The sequence below is a fragment of the Sciurus carolinensis genome, chromosome 7 (genome assembly GCF_902686445.1).
Source record: "Sciurus carolinensis chromosome 7, mSciCar1.2, whole genome shotgun sequence".
NCBI lineage: Eukaryota > Metazoa > Chordata > Mammalia > Rodentia > Sciuridae > Sciurus > Sciurus carolinensis.
The window spans coordinates 119,517,713-119,538,259 of NC_062219.1; the positions used below are offsets into that span (position 1 = coordinate 119,517,713).

Here is a 20,547-nt window from a genome sequence, read left to right on the forward strand (position 1 = left end):
GTTTCAGTCATCTACGAATATTTTGTGAAACTTTCAAAGACCAAGTAGCCTTGCCCTGATTGTCTATAGGTACCGGGAGTGGCTCGCCTCCCACTTGATGCAAGAGATCACTGTACACAGAGGAGTAGGAAGAGCGAACCCTCAGCACCCCATAAACCTCCACGTTGGGAGCCGACTAGTCTTGCCCATCCTCCCAGCTTCTGGTACCACACACATCCATTCAGTAAGTGTTTACTGAGCACCTAGGAACTGGGAATACAGGGGTCTGAACATGGATCATTGCCCTCATTACTGACACACAAGTGGAGACAGAAAGCTAATAGATAAACAATGGAATGTTGATTGTGATACATAACTCTGAAGAAGCCAGATGCAGTGATGTACAACTGTAATCCCAGTGACCCTGAGGGACTGAGGTAGGAGGGCAAGTTCAGAGCCAACCTCAGCAACTTAGACCACCTCTAAAAAAATAAAGTGGGGGGGCGGTGGTGTAGCTCACTGGTAGAATGCCACAGATTCAATCCCCAGAACTGGGCGGGGGGGACAGCACAGAAGGGAAACAGGTGAGGCACTTTTAAATAGGAGAATGAAGATGAAGAGCCAGCACCACCTGCCAGCCTCAGTCATAACCTCACTCCCAGCTGCTCTAGCTCCAGCACCAAGGTCCACATCTAGCCATCTGGAAGGAAAATGCGGGGAATTCTAAACACGGTTCAAGGCCCTGGGAGATCCCTGAGATCCTTTCACAGGCTTTGTGAGGTAATGACAATTTTCATGATGTTTTCTGCCCTTCCCACTCTCCTCCTCTTATGTGTATACAGCAGAGATTTCCCGTAGCTAAGTGACAGGTGAAAGTGTAACAGATTGAATGAAAGAGCAACCTTATTCCCTTTAGGGGTGGGGCTAGGCTATGAGCAGATCATTCTTCAGATGTACAGTAATAGATTAAGTGCATTTTATTAGTTTTCTTCCAAAATCCTACAAAAGAGCAAAGTTAAAACCAAGACACTGGCAAGTAGGTGAGAATCCTTCCTCATCCCTCCCCCATTCCTGTGTCCCCCAGTTGTGTCGTTCACAGGGGTGGAGGGCTTGCTACTTTTGCCCACCACCAAACCCCACAGGGGAAAGAACTACCACCCCTTCCCCTCATCCCAGTTCCTCAAGGCAATCCTGGTGCAGAAGGCCATGGTAAGAACTGTTGAGATCTAGCAGGAGTTCTGAACCCCAGAGGGCCAGAGTCAGGGCACAATCTGTGAAGAACACATCCTCCTCTGGCTTGGCAGCCCCCAAGAATGATGCTGGGCCCAGTACCTGGAAGTGGAGAGAAAAATCCTTGAAAACCCGTCAGCTTCAACTGCAGTTGTCCTGGAAACGGGGAACTCAAGGCTCATGTGAGGTTGGGCAGGGTGGACATAGCACCATGGTGCAGGCTCCGGCTCCATCCACACCGTAGGCACCACGCAGAGGTTTACAGTTACCATGGACATTAATTATAAACCATGACCAGGAGCCTCCCCGACCCCGCATCCCTACTGTTACCACCTCACTCCCAGAGACCAGTTGAACACTGTTAGGCCGCGGAGGACCAGAGGCCAGGGTCTCAGCTGGAAGTTGATGCAGGTAGATGCAGTCAGATTTGAAGGGGCAGCGGCCATTCCCCCGCATGAAGAACCGACAGTGGATCTGGCTATGACAGGGTAGGGGCAGAGAAAGACCATCACCTTCAATCTCTGTCGATCCAGAAACAGTGGGTTCTCCAGGCTGATACAAGTTTGGGCGGGTTTTACACAACACAAAAGCAACCCCGTATAAGCAGGCACCGTGAGCACCTCCGTGTAGATTTTACATTTATTCCACTCTCTTCCAGCAGATGGCAGTGAAGTATCTTAAAGGGTGCCTCATTTTCATCTTCAAGGGCTGCCCTTCAGTACCCTTGTCAGCAACCCATTTTCAAAAATCAAAGCAAACAACATACATTCATATCAATGTATTTTCCTGCCTTAAAAAAAAAACACACACACACTGAAAATAGCTGGGCATAGTGGCACACAGCTGTAATCCTAGCTACTCAGGAGACTTGAAACAGGAGGATCACAAGTTCAAGGCCTACCTAGGCAACTTAGCAAGACCCTGATCAAAATAAAAAGAGCTGGGATGTAGCTCAGTGGTAGAGTACCCCTGGATTCAACCTCTGGTACCACAAAATAAGTAAATAAGTGAATACATGGATAGGTAATTAGATACAACTAGAATTAGCCCTGCTGTTCCTGCTGCCATCTTAGACCCTGTTATTCACCAGACTTGAAAACTGGTCCCACCCTCATAGACCACTTCTGAGCTTCCTGGGTTTGAGGATCCCAGCTGGAGCCACGGCTGCCTACCCACCTCCACCCACCTCACCTGGTCCGAGCCTTGACTTCCTGATGAGCCTGCTCCTTCTGGGCCCCCTCGCCCACCCAGAACTTGTGGGGAATGATGTAGCTGGAATGGACTCGGCACTGGGGACAGGCCCTGCGTGGGATAGGTGGGGGTTGAATGTGGGGGTGGCCACAAGCCCACAGGCTGGCCTCCTGGTCATGTCTCTGTGGGCACTTCCCTCCCTCCCTGCTGGCACCTGCATGACACTGACTTGATGACATCCAGCGGGAAGTCCTGACGGTTCTTCCGCCAGGTCCGGAGGCAGCCCAGGCAGTGAGCATGGGTACAGTTGGGCAGGATGCCAAACACCCCGCTCAGCTTCTGGCTTGTCCCACACTTTATCCATGCAGATGCCACACACCACGTCCCGACTGTCCTGCTTTCCCCTGCAGCCACAGATGGGGTGAAACACTCGCCCATTACCAGTGGCTACAGAGCCTTCCCCAGGCCCCTCCTGCCCCAGCAGATCTGGGCACCCCAGAGGTGCAGCAGGATGCCAGCCTCTGCCACCCAATTCCCTACTACCTGCCACTCCTCAAGGTCCAGGCTCTGAAGTGGCGCTATCAGTTCCGGGTCAGGGTCAACCTCCGGCTGAGACTCCTGGGAGCGGCTGTGATACCCGTCAGCAGCTGTCAGGGAAAACTGCATCCGTTCACCCACTGATGTAGCATGCAATTTCAGTGCTGGGTCCCAATCCTGCCCCGTGTGGTTTCAGAGTCTGGTCGGAATTTTATTTTAAGGAACTGGGGATCAAACCCAGGGGCATTCTACCACTGAGCTACATCTCCAGCCCTTTTAATTTTGATCAGGGTCTTGCTAAGTTGCTCAGGCTAGCCTAGGACTTGTGATCCTCCTGCCTCAGCTTCTCTAGTAGCTGAGAATATAGGTGTGTGCCCCTGCACCCAGCACTAACAATATTTAATATTAATTGCACAATGAATAATATTGATAGCATTGGATGTATAATCTGATATTGTTTTAGTTAGCTTTTTCATCATTGCTACCAAAAGACCTGACGAAACAATGTAGAGAAGGGAAAGCTTATTTTGGCTCATGATTTCAGAGGTTCAGTCCATGATCAACCAACTCCATAGCTGTGGGCTGGAGATGAGACAGAACATCATGGTGGAAGGGTGTGGCCAAAGGAAGTATCTCAGAATGAGAGCCAGGAAGCAGAGAAAAAGTTCCGCTCACCAGGCACAAAATATAAACCCAAAGGCACACCCCCCAGTGACCTCCCTCCTCACGTCACACCTATCTGCCTACAGTTAATGCTTAGTTAATCCATATCAGTGGATTAATCCATTGAGTAGGTTAAAGTTCTCATAATCTAATCTTTTTCACCTCTGAAATTCTCTCATTGTCTCATACATGAGCTTTTGGGGACACCTCATATCTATAGCTTAGATGGTAACAGATATATTGCCTTAAAATGCATTATTGAAATTAATTTCTTAAAAAGTTGCTTTTACCTTTTTATAATGTGGCCACTAGAAAAATTTTAATTACACATGTGAATTTTAAGATGGCACAACCACTTTGGAAAATAGTCTAGCAGTTACTTAAAATATTAGACCTAACAGGACATGGTGGTACATGCCTACAATCCCAGTGACTCAGAGCTGAGGCAGGAGGATTGCAAGTTTGAGGTCAGCCTGGGCAACTTAGCAAGACCCTGTTTCAAAATGAAATGAAGGGGATAGGGATGTACCTCAGCACCCCTGGGTTCAGTCCCCAGTGTGAATGTATGTGTGGCAGAGTTGCAGTACGAATCAGCAATTCCATTCTGAGGTGTACACCTAAGAGAAATGAACTTATGTCTACATAAAAACTTATACATGAATGTTCACAGGAATAATACCCATGATAGCCAATTAAAAATCAGAATGTCCATCAGCAGATGGATGGATAAACAAGTTGCATTCTATCCCTATAGTGGAATATTATTTGGCCATAAAAAGGAATGAAGTTCTGATACATGCTATAACAAATGAATCTAGAAAATTCTAGGCCAGATTCCATTTATATGAAGTGTCTGGAATAGGCAGATCCATGCAGATAGAAAGATTAGAGGTTACTAATGACTGGGAGGGGGGTAGATGGAAAGTGACTGCTCAAGGGATTCTTCCTGGGTAAAGATAATGTTCTACAATTTAGATGGTTATGTTTGCTCAACTCTGAATATGGAGAATACATTGAATTGTGTTGGCGAATTTTTTGGTTTATGAATTAAATCTCCACAAATCTGTTATAAAAAAATACATCTGTGCCACATATTGCCATTGGACAATGCTAACTTATGGTAATAATAAAAAAAATAACTACTAACAATTGTTGAGTGTTCCCTCTGTGCCAGGTACTAAGCACATCATGTGTTTGAAGTCATTGCTCCCTTGAAATGACCCTGTGAGTTCAATCAGGGTCCTCTTCTCTTCTTGTTGTAATTGTACTTATTTACAGGTATTGGTGTCCTTTTGTAGGTGAGGATACAGGCTGAGAGGTGAAGCAACTAGTCGGAGATCACACAGCTGACTCATGGTGGAGTCAGCATTCGAAATAGTTGCCCTGTCTCCGCAGGCACCATGGGATTCTGCTTCTAGAACACAGAACAAGGAGCCAGAGGATAGTTTCCCTCCAGCAGGGTTCCTGAGGAGGTTAGAGGCAGACGGAGGTGCAAAGTCTGCTCAGAGGCAGAACAGGAACCCTGGCCTCAGATCCCACTTTAGCCCACCCACAGCCTCTCATGACTCACATGATAGAGACAGGGGCTTCCAGGAACTGCCACCAACCTCCTGCAGACCAGGTTCCATGTCCCAGCAGGCCCTGGCCCAGCCCCAGCCCATAGCCCTAGCCATGGAGGGCAGGTAGGTGGGCTCGGAGCCCCTGCGGGTCAGTCCTAGCTGGGGCTCTGACAGGGTGACGTGTGGCTCTGAATGGTGGCGGCCCCATTCCGGGGGTCTGGGGGGGCCTCAGGTGCCGATAGCTGTATGGGGAAGAGTGAGGAGACACTGATAGCCCTCCAGGGCTCAGAGCTAACTCTGCCTGTAACTGAGCTGAGCAGAGATTCAGGGAAGACACAGTCCACAACAGGGGGATTCTTCCAGCATCCCTACCCCAGCCCCTCTCGGCACTTACCTGCATCGGTCTCCATGGAAGCAGAAGCCCCTCTGGAAGTACCTGCAGACCCGGGGCAGCTTTCTGTCGTAAGCACGGCAGCTCGAGTCCCAGTGATCAGTCCTGAGGACAAAGTTCTAAGATATTGTCTAAGTCAGGCTGGGCGTGGTGGCACACACCTGTAATCTCAGTGGCTCTGGAGGCTGAGACAGGAGGATCATGAGTTCAAAGCCAGCCTCAGCAACAGAAGGCACTAAGCAATTCAGTGAGACCCTGTCTCTAAATCAAATACAAAATATGACTGGGGATGTGGATCAGCGGTTGAGTGCCCCTGAGTTCAATCCCTGGTACCCCCATCACTACCAAAAAAAAATTGTCTGAGTCGTGCCCAGCTCCATGTTAGTTCCCACCTTTGTGATCCTTAGAGAGGCTGCCACCGCACAGTGAGAAGAACCCTGCTCTGGAATTGGTTTCACGTTCAAATCCCCACCCAGGGGGATGCTGGGGGATAACTTAACTTCTCCAAAGTTTAGTTTCTTCAAAAATGAAGTAAAAATACCTACCCCCCACAGGGTGGTTACAGGGGCTTAAGATTTTGTACAATGCATATAGCAGGTGCTCCATGCATGTAATCACCATGGTTACTATTATTTCCTCCAACTGTAGTCTGTGGGGTTTGGAGTTAGAACTCTGGGTTCAAATTCAGGTATGAGGGCTGGCTTCATGGGTGTGAACCCATACAGTCACAGGGGCCCCAAATTTGCTTTAATGCTCCGACATTGCTATCTTGAAATGAATAGTTTTATTTTTTGGGGGGGCAGTCCCAGGAATTGAACTCAGGGGCACTCAACCACTGAGTACATCCCCAGCCCTATTTTGTATTTTAATTAGAGACAGGGTCTCACTGAGTTGCTTAGGGCCTTGCTTTTGCTGAGGCTTTGAACTCATGATCCTCCTGCCTCAGTCTCCGAGTCCCTGGGGTTAGAGGTGTGCATCATCACACTCAGCTAATAGTAGTTTTTGAATAAGGGACCCCTCGTTTTAATTTTGCACTGGGTCCCACAAATTATATAGCCAGTTCTGCTGAGTACCACTACTTGGCCGGGTAGGTTTGGACAAGCTGTTTAACCTTCCACGCCTCAGTTTCCTTGTTAGTAAAATGAGGACAATACTAGTACTGACATCAGACAGCGAGGTGGGATTGGAATGCAGTGCTTGTAAAGTACCTGGTGCTCAGCAAGCCCTCGGCACATATTTTTTGGTATGGCTCCTACATTAGCATTAGCATCATCATCAGGAGCTCTTGAGGTTCAGGGTGGGGCGGGTAAAGAGTAGGAGGAGGGCAAAACACTTATCGAGAATCTTCCTAAGCATCCAGGCATGGGCCAGGGATCAGTGGCAGGTGGGAGAGAGAGGAACTCTGCTCCTGTCATGCCCTGCCTTGCTTGGAGGGGCATGAGCACACATCAAGTGGCCAGGGGAGCAGGCACAGGGACCGAGGCTGGGTTCTAGTCTCTGGAATACACAGACTAGCTGGGCAGGAACATCTCTGACCAGAGGGCACCAAGGGTGAGGGCCTGGCAGAGAAGCAGGCAGAGGGCGGAAAAGGCAGAGATGAGTACCAAGGTGCCAGATGGTCAGTCTCATGAGCCTCCATCCATAATAAGGTGATGACCCTTCTGTATGCCTCGGATCTGCCCTTGGGGCTCATGGGAGATGAGAGAGTGAGAACCAGGAATCCAGGGCCAGGGCTGAGGGCAGGGGAGTGAGCCGCAAAACTTCAGGGGATGCCCAAAACACTCCATCCCCCTCATGGCAAGAAAAAAAAAAGTAATTTATACAACCTGCCCTTTCTGGTCAGCTGCCCACACAGCAAGCAACTGAGGGGACACAAAGTACAGCCTGAAATGCCTGTGACAGGTTCTTCAGGGAGCTACAGCCCAGGGGGACACCTCCAGGCCATCAGTGCCCTGTCACCATCTTCACTGCCTGTCTTGGAAAGAGTGAGAAACCCTCTGCAGGAAGACTGAGGCCCAAGTCTAGGGGCCAAGGGCTTGGAACACATGCCTCACAGTCTTGACTTAACTGCCAGGCTTAGAAAAGAAAGATCCAGAAATGGTGAAAAGCTTTTTGATTTACTATGTAACTTCTCTTCAAAAAAAATCTTTAAAAAATCTTTTGGAATTAAAATTAAAAAGTAATGTAAACTGGGTGCAGTGGCGCATACTTATAATCCCAGTGACTTGGGAGGCAGGAGGATCTCAAGTTCAAAGCCAGTCTCAGCAAAAGCGAGGCACTAAGCAACTCAGTGAGACCCTGTCTCTAAATAAAATACAAATGGGGATGTGGCTCAGTGATAAAGTGACCCTGGGTTTGATCCCTGGTTTAAAAAAAAAAAAAAAAAAAAAAAGGAAAGAAAGAGAGAGAAAGAAAGAAAAGGAAGGAAGGAAAAGAAAAAAGAAAATGAAAACTTTGAAAGCTTGGTAAGTGGAGGGAGAAGACGAGGAGGGTGGGCTGCGTAGTGATGGCCAAAGTTAGGGAGGGCTTAGAGGCAAGAGTCACTCTGAAGGGGTGGGTGATCCTGGGAGGTAGAGACTCTCATCTCATGGCAGGAGCTGGAGACCCTTAGAGCAAGATGCTTGCAAGTGTCTTGTCCCCAACTGGGGCCACCAATTTGGATATGCAAAAGAAGTCTGACTTTAGGCCACCAATTAGGCAGACCTCCAGGACTGCCTGGAGAGGCACTAGCTCCTCTACAAATCCAAGAAGCCCAGCGACAGAGCTCTCCTACGTTCAGAGAGACGCCCCTACTCGAGGAGCCATGGAAAAGGGGGTGGGGGAAGGGCTCTGTGATCAGACCAATTTGAGAAACTCTTCCTCCTGTTTTCTTTATTTTTTTCTTCTGGCACTGGGGATTGAACCCAGGGATGCTTTGCCACTGAGCTATATCCCCAGCTCTTTTTACTTATCGTGGAACAGGGTCTCACTAAGTTGCCCAGGCTGACCTCAAACTTGCAATCCTCTTGCCTCAGCCTCCCACCTGGCTGGGATTACAGGGGTGTAGCATGGGGCCTGGTCTCGGTCTCCTGTTTCTTAGGGACATGTTGTACAGTGTTCATTGTACCTGAACACATTAGAGGCTCTGATAAATCCTGCAAAGGAACACGTTCAATTCTATTTAACACATTTTGTTTGTGTAGGCCCTCTACCCAAACACCTCTTAATATACAGATAAAACGCATTTTGTTTAGAGAAATGTCAAATGAGATCATTTGCTCCTCAAAACTAGCCTTAAAGGCAGGATTCATTTTTCCTATTTTCAAAACCTGCGGTTCAGAAAGGTAAAGGAAGGGCCTGAGACTCAGAACAAGAGCTAAGACTATAACCCAGGTGTCCTCACTCGATTCTGTGATTCTCTGCTCCAGTGAGACTGGCTCATGAGGGCTGCTGGGGTTGGGGAATTTCTCAGGCCAAGAGCAGAGACCAAGGGTAGGGAGAGAGAGCAGCCAGCGGCCACAGGTAATCCAGGCCTGGGGAGGTGGCCGAAGGAGTTTGGAGACTGGAGTAGAGGACGGTGGGGGAGTGAGCGGGGGTGAGGCCTGGAGGCAGCAAGGATGGGCAGAGGAAGGACAAGGTGGGAGCTGCCAAAGGAGCCCCTGAGTTTTTTTTTAACTCTAGAGCCCACACTTTTCTAGCCCGCCACCTTCCTGATTTGCTCAGGAAGGAACAACTGGAAATCTCCTTTAGTAAACATCCTTTTTTTTTTTTTTGCCTCATACTAACTGGCTGCCTTTTCTCTCAGTCCGGAAAAACAACTTCACATTGAGACTCCAAGCTCCACAATTATCCCTCCTTTACCCAAACTTCAGTTCTCCTGGGAGAACTGACTGCTTCCAGCTTTTGGCAAAAGCTGGAATCTATGCCAAAGTCCAAAGGCCTGAGGGAAGGCCTGGTGGGCTTCTGGGCCCCGACCCAGAGCAGTATAGCCCAAGGAATTACACCCTAATGGAGTAGTGTTCAACCTGAAGCATTTCCATCCGAACAGTCATGAATACCTGGCACCACGCTAAGTGTTGGACTGCAAAGATCAGAGTCCACCCTCAAGGGGCAGTATGGTGTTTCCGGATAGAGAAACCTTGGTCCAGGAAAAAGAAAGAAGGCGAGTTGGGGAATGGCTGCCCTAAATGGTCAGACCCTGAATTAGCTCCGAGTCAGCTGGGGAGGCTCCTCCTCTGGACTATGAGGTAGTCAGGGATGATTTCTAGACCCTTCAAACATTGGGGCAAGGAGTCAGAAACACTCCAAATCCGTAGAGACGGGGCTTTCAATGGACAGACTGAGCCTCAAAGAAATTTTTTCCCACTTTCCCAGTGTTTTCCCAGACCCCTACCTGGATGGCAGTTGGGGAGTGGGGCTGTTCTCCCCACCGTGTCGGTGGGCATCCCAACCTGCAGAGTCCATCCCAGCTGTAGGCCCTGGTGAGAACCCAGCGGGGCTGCCCAGGCCTACTTTATCCCACCCTTCCTGGGTGGGGCCAAGGAGAGGAGGGCTTCCTGGTCAGGCCCGCCCCCGCCCATTGCCCCTGGTCTGCTGGAGAGATGTGGGCTCCAGCTGTCCAGCCAGATTCCAGGGAAGGGGGGGTGGTATGAAGGCCTTCAGGGATCTTTCAGAGGGCGGTAAGGTGCTGGAAAGGGAGAATGACCAGGGAACCCAGGAGGAGGACCTGGGGTCTGGGAGTCCTGAACTAGAGAAGTAGACAGTGTTGTCCAAGGTTAACTGAGGAGACCAGGTGAGATCCTCCTCCAACCCCAAGCCCATGTGTGGAACTGAAGCTATTACCTGACTCTAATATTATACTGTCCAGGTGACTTAGCTGAGTTCCCACCCAGTCCTAATCTTGCTTGTCTTAGGACAGAATCCCTGAAGGCCAGAGTGCCTCTTCAGGTGGGCTGGCTGAAGCTGGTTGCCAGATGACTTCAACCTCTGACTTCCTTATAATCCAAATTGGCCACGTGCTGGACAGATCCAGGAGCTGCTGGGAACCTGGCCTCAGATCCAGGTCACTGTGGCCTGGTCTGTGCTGTCAGTGAAGCCAGCTTGCTATCCTGGCCACAAGAAGTTAGAACAGTGTTGATGCCCCACAAGGGCCCCCATGAGAAGTGGTCAGAAGGGGGCTTGTGTGGGGCTTTGTCAATGAGGACATGCCAAGTTGTATGGTGGCAAGTCATCCAGTCAGAGCCTGTCTCTGGGTGTATGAACACCTGTGCACTCTGAGTAGGTGGGGTCCCCCTGTTCTCTGGGGAGAGATACTGAGCAGGGCAGTGGGCACAGGGATGCTGATCTGTGTTGATGAGCCTCTGCGGGTCACCGAGGCTGCGTGGAGGTTTGGGGATTGGCAATAGGCTTCAGAAACTCCCCTTTCCAGGTAAACAATCTGTTGTCTGCAGTTGTTTGCAGCCAAGAAACCTGATTATCTGATAGAGTTGTCGTGAGGATGAAATGAGGTCACGGCTGAAGATTTCTTGGCTGGGACCTGACATGCAGCTCAGTGTGAGCTCACAGCAAAGGGCTGGGAGCCAGGAAACCTGATGTGACCTTGGACAAGGTACCTCCCAGCCCTCAGCTGAGGAGATGGGGCCGTTAGGGAAGGATCATGACTTCTGAGGGCTCTTCCTGCTCTATTTCTAAGACTATCCCTGCCCCCCACCATATTTGCACCTTATTCTTCCAAAGCCCAAACGCTCTCCACTAGACTGCACTGGTCCATCTGGGAGGTAAGTAGGGAAAATTAAAACAGATCAAATAAAAAGAATTCCCCTAAATTAAAGGGGAGATTTCCCCCCAGTACTGGGGATTGAACCCGGGGCTTCACTATCACTAAATTACACCCCCAGTCCTTAAATTTTAATTTTGAAATGAATCTCACTAAGTTGCTGAGACTGGCCTTAAACTTGGAATCCTCCTGCCTCAGCGTCCTGAGTTGCTGGGATTACCTGTGTGTGCCACTGCACCCAGCTAAAGGGGAAATTTTTAAATTGAATTTTAATAACTTCCCATGTTTGTAAGTTGAAACATTCCTTGGAAAATCCATAGTTTCAGACATGTTTGTTATATATTTTGCTGCAATATGTTTCTCATGTTTTGATTTCACTTTATATTTTTAATAATGTGAAACATTTATTTTCTGTACAATGGTCAACCATCACATTTTTTGAAGCTCTGAGCTCTAGTTTGCTGGTTGTTTTGCGTATTTATTTACATGCAGGCTCTTTGTTGGGGGTGGTGCTGGGGAAAGAGCCCGGCCTCACCCACGCTGGGCAAGCTCGCTACTGCTGAGACACCCCCAGCTCCGGGCTTCTTTCTTCCTTTTTTATGGGAATTCTGTACTTATCTGTATCCGTCCTCCAAAAAGCTTTCCTATCTGCTTCTCTTACCAAGGAAAAGCCTAAACTAAATCCTCTAGCTTTGCCTACTCTTATACTTTTGGAGGTCACACATCTGGTTGATACAGTAAAAGTCTCTCACTAGCTCTGCTTAGGTAACACCTCTGGCTGTGGCTAGTGGTGATATTGATTGCCTAGGTTACTCTTCAGGGATTTGAAGGCCACCTTGGCTGAAAACCCTGACTTTTCACTTGGACCTACAATGGGATGAAAAGACTTGTCATCGGTGTCTTTTTGTGGTATCTGTCCTCTTGGTGGCCTGACATTTTGGTCAAATTCTACTCAGTTCTGCATGGAGACCTGTTGAGAAATGCTGTGTCCAACCCTGTACAATAGGGTTAACTTGACCTAGACTTGCCTAGTCTCTCTTGCCCCCTCTGAGGCTAAAAGACACCTACCAGTCACCAGGACCAGGCACACCAAGCCATGAAAGGGGTGAAAAGAGGTGGCATCCAAGTTCCTGGAATATTGCTGCCTATTTCCAGAAAAAGTCATTAACGCGTCTCCTGTTATGAGCTGATTCCTCTCCCTCATTATTCCTATCCTAGGGGTAACTCCTCAACCCTCTGGAGTTGAGAAGCTGGTGTGTGAGCTAAATTCCTTTTTCTCCACTTTTTGGCCTCTGAATAAAGTCTTTCTTCCTCTCCAACACACGTCTCTTGGAAATTGGCTTTTCTGTAGCACAAAACTCCGAACCTGGGTTTGGTAACACTTCTGCCAGGCTTGTAAGGGTTACCAGGATCCCACTTCTTTCCTTTCTTTTTTGCAGTATTGAGGACGGAACCCAGGGGTGCTCCACCACTGAGCTACGTCCCAAGACCTTTATTTATTTATTTACTTTTTTTTTTTTTTTTTTGGGTGCTGGGGATCAAACCCAGGGCCTTGTGCTTGCCTTGCTATCTCCCCAGCCCCCCTTTATTTTTTTGAGATAGGGTCTTGCTAAGTTGTTAAGGCTGTCCTCAAAATTGTGATCCTCCTACCTTAGCCTTTCAAGTAGCTGGGATGATAGGCATGCACTGCCCTACCTGGCTCCTTCCTTTCTTAATTTTATTTTATTCTCAATTTGTTTGTGTGTGTATGCTGGGATCAAACCCAGGACTTGTGCAAGTACTCTGCTGTCGAGTCACACCCAACCCCTTTTTTCTTTAACAATTTATTTCAGAATAGTTTTAGGTTTGTGGAATATTCAAAGAGAGTCTCTTCTAATTATCTTCAGGTTGCCTTCTTTTTGAAGTCTAAATGTTTGATTCATCTGTCCTGAGTATCATTAAAAAGAGACCAGGTGGGCTGGGACTGGGGCTCAGTGGCAGAGTGCTAGCCTAACCTGTGTGAGGCACTGGGTTTGATCCTCAGCACACATAAAAATAAACAGGTAAAATAAAGGCATGCTGTCCATTCACAACTACAAAAAATTTAAAAAACAAAAGAAGTAAAGAAACAATCATTGTTAGGAAAAAAAAAGAGAGAGAGACCAGGTGACCAATTATTTTTCCCCAAGGGTTTGCTCATGAGTGATAAGCGAAGCCTCTAGGCAGGTGGTGGAACGCGGCTCTGCCTCTCCCCAGCCCGCTCCCTAACCTCTCCCTGTGCTTCTGCACCTGTGAAATGGCGGGTGTCAACACCTGCTTAGTAGAGCTGTGGTGAGGATGAGAGGTGTGTATGAGTCACTGCACGCCATAGCCACCTGGTAAGGGAGAGGAGTTAGTGATGGTAATAGCCAGGGCAGTGACAGGACGCTATCTGCCCTTTGCTGCACTATGAGCTACATAACAGTAGAAACTGGTCCCGAGACTGAGCTTCCCCTCTGAACTGAGATGTAGTAAATTGCGATCCGGTGTGTATTCTTACCTCTTTAGGCTGGGAAGAGGGTTGGCTCTTAACAGCGGAGACACAGTTGTCAATATTTCTCTCTCACTTAACAGTCTGGGAAAGGATGGGGAGGAAGGGCTGGGGTTGTAGCTCAGGGTAGAGAGCATGTTTAGCATTGTGAGGCCCTGGGTTCAATTTCCCAGCACCTAAACAAGTAAACCAGATTTTTTTTTTTTGTACCTGGGATTGAACCTAGGGGTACTTAACCACTGAGCCACATCCCAGCCATTTTATTTTGTATTTTTTTCGTGTGTGAGAACAAAATTTTTATTTGCACACTGTATCTAGGAGTAGATACATGAAACTCTTATACAATTGCCAAAAATGTGCAAGAAATTACTATGATTTGTTTATAAACCAAAACACATATTAAAATCAACGAACTCTGGAGAGTTCATTCTGTGGTGTTCTCAGCACACCTGATTTTATTTTGAGACGGGGACTCCCTAAGTTGCTAGGCGGGCTTTCAACTTGCAATCCTCCTTCCTCAGCCTCAGCCTCCCAAGCTGCTGAGATGATGGACGTGCGCCACCACACCCGGCTTAAACCAGAAGATTCTGCTACCAAATTCAAAGACCCCTGTTCCATGCATTCCTCCTTTCCTTCTGTTCCCCTGGGGCTGTCACTTTCCTGGCTGAGATGAACCCCAGGGGACCTGACAGTCCAGAATGTTCTGCCACCGACGGCAGAGGGAAGAGAACAAGGAGGCCCACACCGTTCTAGCCGTCACCTGAAGCTGGGCCTGCCTGGCGCCCTCCCCTTGCGGCTGGCATTGGTACTTTGTGTTAATTTGCCAGCGCCTCTTTTCCACATGCTCCTCGAAGCTACAGGGGCTGCAAGTGTACAAACGACACTTCCAGTTAAGTGTTTTCAGTGGGAGGCGAAGCAGCAGATAGGGAGAAAAAGGAACCTGCCTGCCTGTCCCCAGATGCTGATGGCACGTCTGGCAGGGCTGCTGAGCTGGGGATCTAGGCTTGAAGGTGTGGCGAGGTTCCAGGGCAGCCGCGGTGGTGGTAGCACGGGCAGCCTGGCAGCCTGGCATTTGGTGTGAATTGGGTCTGGTTCTAGCAGTCTGCTTCTGCTCAGCAGGCAGTTTTGGGCTCCTGGGTTTCTGTGGCATTTGGGGTGTAGAGCGCTGGTGGCCCCTGGATGATACCATCTTCCCATCCAGTCCTGGAGGTGAGACTGACTGGCTTCCGCAGTTACTCCTCCCCTCTTGACTTCCATTTCTCCCTTCGATCCTTTCTTTTTAACAGTTACTGAGATAGAGTCCCCAGGTGGAAGGATTTAGCTGCGCTTGTCTTTCTGACTAGCAAGCACTGATCACACCTTCTATGGTTTGGAATCTTAAGTCCCACGAAAGCCCATCTGATAAAGGCTTGGTCCCCAGCTTGGTGCTATTGGGAGGTAGTAGAAACCTAAGAGGTGGGGCCTTGTGGGAGGTCTTCAGGTCCTTGGGGTCGCACCCTCAAAGGAAATCCTGGGCCTGACCCTTTCACTTCTGGGCTGTGAGGTAAGCAGTTATGTTCTGCCACAGGCCTAAGTCAACAGGGCCAACCGCTTATGAACTGGAACCTCTAAAACTGTGGGTTGAAATAATCCTTTTCTGTTTATAAGTTGATTATCTCAGGCATTTCATTGCAGTGAGGGAAAGCTGGCCAACGCAGCTTGGTACCCTGACCTCGCTGTACACTGTGGCGAGCCCACTGGCTGCAGAGGCCAGGTCAACTAGTCACTGAAGATGGCCCCACTGGAAGTAAAGGAGAAAACTGGTGTTAGTTGACAGGGAAGTTCTGATCTCTTAGGGTCAACTGGCCTGGGTTGTTCAAGTCCCGCATGCCAGTCAAGGTCCAGAGTTTGTGGCCTCTCCCACCACACTTTGCCCGCTGCTCTCTGACAAGTGCTGTGGCACCAGAGCCTCCTGGCATCTCCTCCAACCTCAGCTGACCAGTGGTGAGTGGGAGGGGCAGCAGCAGTCAGTCATCAGCACTGCCCTCCCTCCCAGTCCCCAGCCTCCTTTGAGCCTCCCACCCCCGACCCTGGATATGGAGGAGTGGGAGGAACCCAGTGGCGCTCAGAAAAGCAAAGAACTGAGTCAGCTTCAACTCAACTCTTAAATACTTAATTCCCATTTATTTAAAGTTCTGTCAGTCTGTGTACACTATTTATATTAAAAACACAGGAAGCTGGGGCTCCTAGCAAAAATATACATTTCAGTATTGGAGACTGCTCAGACACTGAGAAGAGAGGCACCCTCAGCACCAGACCTGGGTGGGGATAGGGACAGGGTGTGTGGGGGAGGGGTCAGGAGAACAGCTCCCTTTACAGCCTTGGCCCCAAAGGCAGCACCCCTTGCTCCAAATTCTGGTAAGCTGGGGAGGGAGAGAAGGAAGGATCTTGCTAGTAGAGTGATCTTGGGACACAGAAGGTCACCAGGCAGAGGCAGATGCCGGGCCTGTCCTCTCTCACACCGTTTCCTCCCAGAACTGCACCAGGATGGAAAGGTCCCTGGGGAGCAGATAGGGCCCAGGAAGCCCGGGCTCTAACCCTCGCCTACCACCTTCTGAGACCCTGGCCGGTCCCGTACCCAGCAGGCCTGGGTGGGCACACTTCCACCCAGGAGCTGGGTGCAGGGAGAACTCTAAATGACCAGTGGGCTGACAGCAGGGCAGGGAGGGTGGTGGGGCCGTGGGGAGCACAGGATCCCTGGGAGCAGAGATCCTCCCGCCCTGGAAACAGGGCTGCCCGCCTGTCCCTGCAGCCACCACCTCTGGGGGAGGGGAGGGCAGGCACAGGACTGCGGTAAAGTGATTTCAGTGCTGTGGTGTGTGCTGGAGCGGCGGCTCCAGGGAGTGTTGGGGAGGGGCCAGTACCAGCGGCTCCTGGCAGGGAGAAAGGCAAGATGGCACTGGGTTCTGACACGTGAGTGGCTGCGGCGGGGTAGGGGAGTGCGGGGTGCTGATGGAAGGCCTGCCCCCCGCCCCCCACCTCTGACCCTAGAACTCAGACCCTGACCCCTGGGATCAGAATGAAGTGTGCTATTCCCCAACCGCCCTCCACCTCTCTCCTCTTCAATGGGGGTGTAGGGGCCCCACCTGGAGGGAACCCTGCTTTCCCTCCAGGCTGGGGAGTGCCCCCCAGCGGCCAGCGCAGGGGACCATCAGCAATGTTGCTTTAGAAGACTGTATGAAGAATGGAAGGATGCTGGGGGTCAGAGGGCTGTACCTGCTGGAGTTGTCCCGGGCAAGGGAGATCACCAGGGGAGGCCTTGGCTCTTGGCCCAGGCCCCTGCCTCTGGAGCAGAGACCCAGTGACTACCGGCTACTGCTGCAGTCAAGCCAGGCCCAGAGGGCGTAGTGTTTCTTTGGATGGCTCAAGTCTTTTGCTTGAGGAGAGGAGACAGAAGTGGGGCCCCTGGGCTGCAGTGCAGTGTGGGGCAGAGGACGGCCCACTCCCTCTCCTGGGGGAAGTGAGGGCTAAAGCAGAGTTCTGTCTCAGGCTGCTGGTGAAATAACAAACTTCTCACAGACCAGAGAGGACACAGCAGAAGAGCAGGAGGTACTGGTAAGACAGGAATCAAGAGGGAGAGACAACAAAGAGACGGAGTGGGGGAAGCAACAGACTGGAAGGAAGGGAACACAGGGAGCCAGGGCACGGGCTTGGGAGTGCCCGGAGGTGACCCTGCCACTCTGGGCTGTGCTGGGTACTTGAGGGCTGGCCCATGGGACAGTCCCGTGGCTGGACCCCTCTGCCACCTGCAGGTGGCCTGGGCGCTGGCTTCAGTACATGTCCTTGTAGATCTCCTGGAGCAGGGGGTGCAGCAAGGTCTCAGTCTCAGTCTTCTTGAGCCACTGCATCATCTGGGCATGCTCTGTAACCAGCTGCCGCAGGTCAGCCATCTTCTGCAGCAGCTTGGGGAAGAGGTACTGGGTGTCGGGGTGGTTGGCCTGCAGGTGGAACTCGAGGGCACGCAGGATGGTGTCCTGGATGGCCTCCACCTGTGGCACGTTCATGAGGCCTGGCCGGTCTGTGGGGACATGGGGACATGCACAGGGTCTTAGAAGGGCTTGGAGGAGCTCCCCTCCCCAACCCAGGGAAGATGTGGCACAGGCAGGCCTCCTTGCTGGGACAGACCTGGCCCTGTCCTCTCAGTGATGGCACCACTCGGTGCTCTAGTACCCCTGACCCTGGTCTCCCCCGTCTCTCTTGTTCTTTCCTGATTGGACAGGGTGCTGTGCACGGTGGTTAAGAGACTTAGTGCCTGGATTCAAGTCCTGCCCCGCACACTCTCCATGAGGTTCTGGGAAGGTCGCCTGACCTCTCTGGGTGTTTCCTCATCTGTAAAATGAGGATAATAAAAAGAACCTCTAGTCCAGGGTTGTTGAGAACCAAATGAGTTATAGTCTGTAAGCAGAACTAGAAGAAGGCCTGGCAGGAAGTAAGCTCTGTGCCTCTGTGGTGAGCAGGCTCGCTGTTGTATTTATTGTGTTGGAATTTGGACAATGCAGGTAGAATGTGGACTATTCCTCCACCACCCATAAATAATCCCCATTAGCCGGACGGTTTGTCTGCTTCTAGTCTCTTTTCTTTCTAGCTCCACTGTAGAATAACACGGAGTTGATCCTGCACGTACAGTCAGTGCCTCGCCTATTCCACTGATGGATCACACGGATGCGTCCCCACGCTGTCTGGGCTGCGGCTTGGGGCCCTGCAGTGAGGATCCCACCCCAGGGGACGGGCTGTGGGGACAGCCCACCCACTCACCCTCACTCACCTCCACACAGGATGATGGCTGCGATGAACAGAGCCAGGTCGCTGTCGTCAAGTTCCAGGGCATTAAACTTGACAGCAAACTCAAACTTGGGCTCAATGATGTCACTGAAGGGCTTGCGGAGGCTGCGCAGGAATTCATGAGTGACAAAGCCACTGCCATTGGCTACCAGCAGCCCATCTTTGTTGACAATAGAGGCCAGCATGGCAAAGATGGCCTCATGCACGCCATACTTGAGAAGGGTCACCTGGTCATTGAGGAAGAGATTGCTGAAGTTGGGGATGCTCTTGGCAAACTCGGTGAGCTCCCGCACGGTCTCCACCGTGGTGCACTGGCAGCGGTAGAAGACGTGCACGCTGATCTCCTTGTAGGGCGGCAGGCCGTTCACCAGCTGCTTCCACACCAGGCCCTTCTCTGCCTGCCACAATGTCTCGATGTCGTGGATCACAAAGGGCTGAAAACCAGGCCCTGTCAGAGGCCAGACCTCGGGGGTCCCCGCCCGAATGTTCCCGCACCCCTGCCTGTACCATGAGTTAAGGGAGGGAGGAGGCCCGGTTCTCCCAGGAGTCAGGTGTGGCAGCGTGGACCAGAGCTGGGATTCTGCCAAGCTGGGCAGTGACACTCACCGCAGTGTGGCTGGACTTGCCAGTGAGGATGCTGCGGGCCTTCTTTTTGGTCATGTTGAAGTTTTTCAGGTAGGCATTGTAGATGTGCTTGGAGAAGGCCTTCAGGTCAGCCAGCTGTGGGTTGTGCAGGTGCCCCTCGCTGGCCGTCAGCCCTGCCACCAGCTTCCTCTTCTCAGCCTCTGGCATCCGGCCAAAGCGGATGGCTGCACAGGGGGGAGGGGGACCGTCACAGAGGAGCCAGGCAGGGGCCAGCACCTCTAACCTCCCTGTCAAAGATGGAGACATCCTTCTTGGGCCTGAGGCCCTCAGGGATTCTGGAGCCACTGAGGTAGTAATGCTGAAGCAGCCCCTCCAGCCTCTAAGTTGCACGGGGGCAGGGATTCTGTGTCTCTCAGCACACAAGGGCCTGAACTTGCTGAGTGACTGGCTACCCTTGGTGGGGGGCAGCACAGAGTGGCATCTAGAAGACAGGCTCTGGTGATGAAGGCCTGCTCCTCAAATCCAGCTCAGCACTGACTAGCTTTGTGACTCTCAACAGGCTATTTCACCTTTCTGAAAACTTAATGGGGACAGGGGCAGTGATTCGTGCCTATAATCCCAGCTACAAAGGAGACTGAGTTAGGAGAATTTCAAGTTCAAGATCGGCCTTGGCTGGGCTGGGGCTATAGCTCAGTTGGTAGAGTGCCTGCCTTGCAAGCACAAGGCGCTGGGTTCAATCCCCAGCACCGTGGGGGGAAAAAAAAAAAAAAAAAAAAAGATCGGCCTTGGCAACTTTGCAAGACTGTCTTAAAATAAAAATTTAAAAAGGGTTGGGAACACTGCTTGAGGCCCTGGGCTCAATCTCCAAAACTTCAAAAATTAAAATTACATGAAATAAAAAAATAAAATAAAATGTAACTTAATGGGTGGTTGGAACAATTGAACCAGACTATTCTCTGCAATCCCAGGCACTCAGGAGGCTGAGATAGGAGGATGAGGTGAGCCCAGGAGTTTGAGACTAGCAACCTGAGCAACATAGTGAGACCCCCTCTCAAAAGTAAGCAAGCAGATAAATTATTCATCTAGAAGTCATAAACTGTAGTCATTATTAATGGAACAGGATATGAATCTGGCTTCTGTTAGAAGAGTGAGGGAAGGACTCAACAGCCCTGAGAATTCCTAGGAACCTCCCTGACTGCCACAATGGAATGAGGACCAAGCAGATACAGACTGAAGGGGAAGGATCCACCCACACACTTGCCAGAACCCACCATCTTGGAAAAGCTTCACATGGAAGTCTCAGTTCCTCCAACCCTTTAAGATGCAA

The 20,547-nt window shown here is 50.5% G+C and overlaps 2 protein-coding genes and 1 long non-coding RNA gene across 5 annotated transcripts in view; all 3 read right to left on the bottom strand.

Annotated features, from left to right (window-relative positions):
- Positions 1-1,002: 1,002 nt before the first annotated feature.
- Positions 1,003-2,838, bottom strand: LOC124989313 (probable E3 ubiquitin-protein ligase makorin-1). The gene is made up of 4 exons (XM_047559216.1): positions 2,630-2,838; positions 2,401-2,511; positions 1,543-1,687; positions 1,003-1,311 (listed from the first exon to the last, which is right to left on the bottom strand). The coding sequence occupies exons 1-4, from the start codon at positions 2,836-2,838 to the stop codon at positions 1,147-1,149; spliced, it is 630 nt and encodes a 209-aa protein (XP_047415172.1). The 3' UTR covers positions 1,003-1,146.
- A 104-nt stretch (positions 2,839-2,942) lies between these two features.
- LOC124989786 (uncharacterized) lies at positions 2,943-10,013 on the bottom strand. The gene is made up of 4 exons (XR_007109617.1): positions 9,923-10,013; positions 5,554-5,655; positions 5,171-5,401; positions 2,943-3,047 (listed from the first exon to the last, which is right to left on the bottom strand). It is a non-coding gene; the product is annotated as an uncharacterized LOC124989786 (long non-coding RNA).
- Positions 10,014-15,963: 5,950 nt separating this feature from the next.
- The window catches only part of Ppard (peroxisome proliferator activated receptor delta), a 73,111-nt gene continuing 68,527 nt past the window's right edge, over positions 15,964-20,547 (bottom strand). For 2 of the 3 annotated variants that reach the window (XM_047558444.1, XM_047558443.1), the window contains 3 exons: positions 19,242-19,444; positions 18,619-19,069; positions 15,964-17,871 (listed from right to left, as the gene is read on the bottom strand). In XM_047558444.1, coding sequence (XP_047414400.1) covers positions 17,624-17,871; positions 18,619-19,069; positions 19,242-19,444 — 902 coding nt within the window. In that variant the 3' untranslated portion in view covers positions 15,964-17,623. The remainder of the gene's footprint in view (positions 17,872-18,618; positions 19,070-19,241; positions 19,445-20,547) is intronic. The other variant, XM_047558445.1, reaches the window with a different exon arrangement.

Bases quoted from the DNA above. Each gene is read 5' to 3' on its own strand.
- LOC124989313 (XM_047559216.1), bottom strand. From the start codon at position 2,838: ATGGGCGAGTGTTTCACCCCATCTGTGGCTGCAGGGGAAAGCAGGACA. The intron at 2,512-2,629 runs GTCAGTGTCATG...TATCCCACGCAG, and splicing joins TTCCCGCTGGATGTCATCAA to GGCCTGTCCCCAGTGCCGAG. The intron at 1,312-1,542 runs GTGGTAACAGTA...CTCCACTTCCAG, and splicing joins AACTGGTCTCTGGGAGTGAG to GTACTGGGCCCAGCATCATT.